Source organism: Alosa pseudoharengus, unplaced genomic scaffold (genome assembly GCF_046254945.1).
Source record: "Alosa pseudoharengus isolate Yale_2024_CS ecotype anadromous, Long Island Sound unplaced genomic scaffold, YU_APseudo_1.1 YU_APseudo_1.1_scf_13, whole genome shotgun sequence".
Classification (NCBI taxonomy): Eukaryota; Metazoa; Chordata; class Actinopteri; order Clupeiformes; family Clupeidae; genus Alosa; species Alosa pseudoharengus.
The window spans coordinates 26,199,762-26,204,357 of NW_027468598.1; the positions used below are offsets into that span (position 1 = coordinate 26,199,762).

At 42.0% G+C, this 4,596-nt stretch overlaps 1 protein-coding gene across 1 annotated transcript in view; it reads right to left on the reverse strand.

The window, feature by feature from the left end:
• The window catches only part of LOC143121375 (nectin-3-like protein), a 51,884-nt gene that overhangs the window by 10,334 nt on the left and 36,954 nt on the right, over window positions 1-4,596 (reverse strand). Inside the window, exon 3 of the mRNA XM_076281733.1 lies at window positions 4,452-4,592. Coding sequence (XP_076137848.1) covers window positions 4,452-4,592 — 141 coding nt within the window. The remainder of the gene's footprint in view (window positions 1-4,451; window positions 4,593-4,596) is intronic.

A 4,596-nucleotide genomic window follows, 5' to 3' on the forward strand; every position in this document is an offset into this window, starting at 1 on the left:
TCCGTCAGTCATTAGCAGCACTAAGGTTAGACCTACAAGAGTTAGAGGATCCGCTGGTCTCTTTAAGATCGCAAGTTTGAGAACTTCAGTTACAGTAACGTTAGTACAGGCGAAAGAGTGGTGGATAAGATGAAATTGTGTGTCGGCGTTGTTCAGCATTGGGTATGTGAGTGGAAAAAATGCTACACATATTCGAAGCCATCACCCAGATGATGTAGGCTACCAATCACTGAAACGAGGGGAAAGAAACTTCCCGTGCGCTTCAGCAGCCTTTGGATACACATACAAATAGGGCCAAAACCTATGGCTTAAATTAAATGATTTCGTAATGACAGAAAGCTATGTAAATCGCGTGGTAATTACCTTTATGTTGGGGTAACTTGTAACTTCTCACATGAGGAGCTGGTAGTGTAAGTGCAGACAGTAAAATAAAGTGACAACGCTAACCAGGCTAATAAACAAACCATGCTACGGTGAGTTAACGTCAAAGGGCAAAGTCACGTGACTTCTAGTTGTAGTCTGTTTATGAAATGAAAGGAGCAATTTCGTTTTTAAAAAAAAGGCAAAATAGTGTGATATTTTCACAGTTAGTAGGCTAGATTATTACTTTACACACAATGAAAAATATTGAGGCAAATTGTAGACCCTTCCATATACAACTAAACACAGATGTTGAAGGTCTTGCTTAAGTGGATTTTTAAAAATCATTTTCTATGTAATTTGCACTTTCAGAAATAAGAGATGCTGTAGGCCTATTTTCAGTTTTATAGCTGATTGTCTTATTTTGTTTACAAGTTACAGATTGAGTCTGGACACTTATTGTACTGTTTAGCCTACAGCTTACACACTTCAGGCTGTTGCAGATAGCTCAGGGAAGAGACTGTATGACACTAGGTGGTACAGCCTGAGACATGTACAAAAAAAAATGCTTTCTACATTTTTGTTTTGCTTTTCCCTCCATTGTACCGAACTCGTACCGAACCGTGATGTCCGAACCGAGGTATGAACCGAACCGTGACTTCTGTGTACCGTTACACCCCTAGTGTACACACAAGAAAGAGAGAAAGGATTGTGTGTGTGTTTGTTTGTGTGTGTGTGTGTTTGTGTGTGTGTGTTTGTGTGTGTGTGTGTTTGTGTGTACTGTATGTGTACACACAAGAAAGAGAGAAAGGATTGTGTGTTTGTGTGTGTGTGTGTGTGTGTGTGTGTGTGTGTGTGTGTGTGTGTGTGTTTGTGTGTACTGTATGTCTACTAGGGGTGTAACGGTTCATGTATTCGTATTGAACCGAAACGGTACGGGGGTCACGGTTCGGTGCATGAATTTACACGGAGAATACACGGTATAAAAATACATAAAACTCGTGTGCGGATTAATTAATGTCATGCGCAATTACTGTTAAGTAGCGAGAGTTACGGGAGTTCTTTAGCGACACCTAACGCTAATCTGTAGCCCTGCCTTAGCTCTGAAGCTCTGATTGGCGCCTATGTTTTTTTTTGTCAGGTCGTCGGTCGAGTCCGTCAGTCATTAGCAGCACTAAGGTTAGACCTACAAGAGTTAGAGGATCCGCTGGTCTCTTTAAGATCGCAAGTTTGAGAACTTCAGTTACAGTAACGTTAGTACAGGCGAAAGAGTGGTGGATAAGATGAAATTGTGTGTCGGCGTTGTTCAGCATTGGGTATGTGAGTGGAAAAAATGCTACACATATTCGAAGCCATCACCCAGATGATGTAGGCTACCAATCACTGAAACGAGGGGAAAGAAACTTCCCGTGCGCTTCAGCAGCCTTTGGATACACATACAAATAGGGCCAAAACCTATGGCTTAAATTAAATGATTTCGTAATGACAGAAAGCTATGTAAATCGCGTGGTAATTACCTTTATGTTGGGGTAACTTGTAACTTCTCACATGAGGAGCTGGTAGTGTAAGTGCAGACAGTAAAATAAAGTGACAACGCTAACCAGGCTAATAAACAAACCATGCTACGGTGAGTTAACGTCAAAGGGCAAAGTCACGTGACTTCTAGTTGTAGTCTGTTTATGAAATGAAAGGAGCAATTTCGTTTTTAAAAAAAAGGCAAAATAGTGTGATATTTTCACAGTTAGTAGGCTAGATTATTACTTTACACACAATGAAAAATATTGAGGCAAATTGTAGACCCTTCCATATACAACTAAACACAGATGTTGAAGGTCTTGCTTAAGTGGATTTTTAAAAATCATTTTCTATGTAATTTGCACTTTCAGAAATAAGAGATGCTGTAGGCCTATTTTCAGTTTTATAGCTGATTGTCTTATTTTGTTTACAAGTTACAGATTGAGTCTGGACACTTATTGTACTGTTTAGCCTACAGCTTACACACTTCAGGCTGTTGCAGATAGCTCAGGGAAGAGACTGTATGACACTAGGTGGTACAGCCTGAGACATGTACAAAAAAAAATGCTTTCTACATTTTTGTTTTGCTTTTCCCTCCATTGTACCGAACTCGTACCGAACCGTGATGTCCGAACCGAGGTATGAACCGAACCGTGACTTCTGTGTACCGTTACACCCCTAGTGTACACACAAGAAAGAGAGAAAGGATTGTGTGTGTGTTTGTTTGTGTGTGTGTGTGTTTGTGTGTGTGTGTTTGTGTGTGTGTGTGTTTGTGTGTACTGTATGTGTACACACAAGAAAGAGAGAAAGGATTGTGTGTTTGTGTGTGTGTGTGTGTGTGTGTGTGTGTGTGTGTGTGTGTGTGTGTGTTTGTGTGTACTGTATGTCTACTAGGGGTGTAACGGTTCATGTATTCGTATTGAACCGAAACGGTACGGGGGTCACGGTTCGGTGCATGAATTTACACGGAGAATACACGGTATAAAAATACATAAAACTCGTGTGCGGATTAATTAATGTCATGCGCAATTACTGTTAAGTAGCGAGAGTTACGGGAGTTCTTTAGCGACACCTAACGCTAATCTGTAGCCCTGCCTTAGCTCTGAAGCTCTGATTGGCGCCTATGTTTTTTTTTGTCAGGTCGTCGGTCGAGTCCGTCAGTCATTAGCAGCACTAAGGTTAGACCTACAAGAGTTAGAGGATCCGCTGGTCTCTTTAAGATCGCAAGTTTGAGAACTTCAGTTACAGTAACGTTAGTACAGGCGAAAGAGTGGTGGATAAGATGAAATTGTGTGTCGGCGTTGTTCAGCATTGGGTATGTGAGTGGAAAAAATGCTACACATATTCGAAGCCATCACCCAGATGATGTAGGCTACCAATCACTGAAACGAGGGGAAAGAAACTTCCCGTGCGCTTCAGCAGCCTTTGGATACACATACAAATAGGGCCAAAACCTATGGCTTAAATTAAATGATTTCGTAATGACAGAAAGCTATGTAAATCGCGTGGTAATTACCTTTATGTTGGGGTAACTTGTAACTTCTCACATGAGGAGCTGGTAGTGTAAGTGCAGACAGTAAAATAAAGTGACAACGCTAACCAGGCTAATAAACAAACCATGCTACGGTGAGTTAACGTCAAAGGGCAAAGTCACGTGACTTCTAGTTGTAGTCTGTTTATGAAATGAAAGGAGCAATTTCGTTTTTAAAAAAAAGGCAAAATAGTGTGATATTTTCACAGTTAGTAGGCTAGATTATTACTTTACACACAATGAAAAATATTGAGGCAAATTGTAGACCCTTCCATATACAACTAAACACAGATGTTGAAGGTCTTGCTTAAGTGGATTTTTAAAAATCATTTTCTATGTAATTTGCACTTTCAGAAATAAGAGATGCTGTAGGCCTATTTTCAGTTTTATAGCTGATTGTCTTATTTTGTTTACAAGTTACAGATTGAGTCTGGACACTTATTGTACTGTTTAGCCTACAGCTTACACACTTCAGGCTGTTGCAGATAGCTCAGGGAAGAGACTGTATGACACTAGGTGGTACAGCCTGAGACATGTACAAAAAAAAATGCTTTCTACATTTTTGTTTTGCTTTTCCCTCCATTGTACCGAACTCGTACCGAACCGTGATGTCCGAACCGAGGTATGAACCGAACCGTGACTTCTGTGTACCGTTACACCCCTAATGTCTACACACAAGAAAGAGAGCATGACGGCTGGCCAAAGCTGTTCGGTGTGTGTGTGCATGTCCTGTCAGAGAGGTGTGTGAAATGTACTAACTGCTGAGCACACACTCAGGAGAGACGACGTCAGCAGCGCCACACACACACACATACACACACACACACAACCAATCAATGCTGTCTATATCAGTGGCCAGTGGAGTCGGGGATCAGGGGAATGAGTGTGTCTGACTTTGGCGTCTTGGTAGAGAAGATCAATCCCAGTGCTTAGTTTTCATCACTTAAATGGCAGCTCAGGACATGTGTGTGTTTGTGTGTGTGTGTGTGTGTGTGTGTGTGTGTGTGTGTGTGTGCGTGTGTGTGAGAGTGTGAGCGTCTCTCACCCTGCACCCAGATGTGTTTGTCCTGGTAGCGCATGCCGATGGCGTTGCGCACTTCGCAGCGGTAGAGCCCTGAGTCGTTGCGCTCCAGCGGCCGCGTGAAGATCAGACTGCTGTTGACCTGGAGCACGCCGTCAGGCAAAGCACC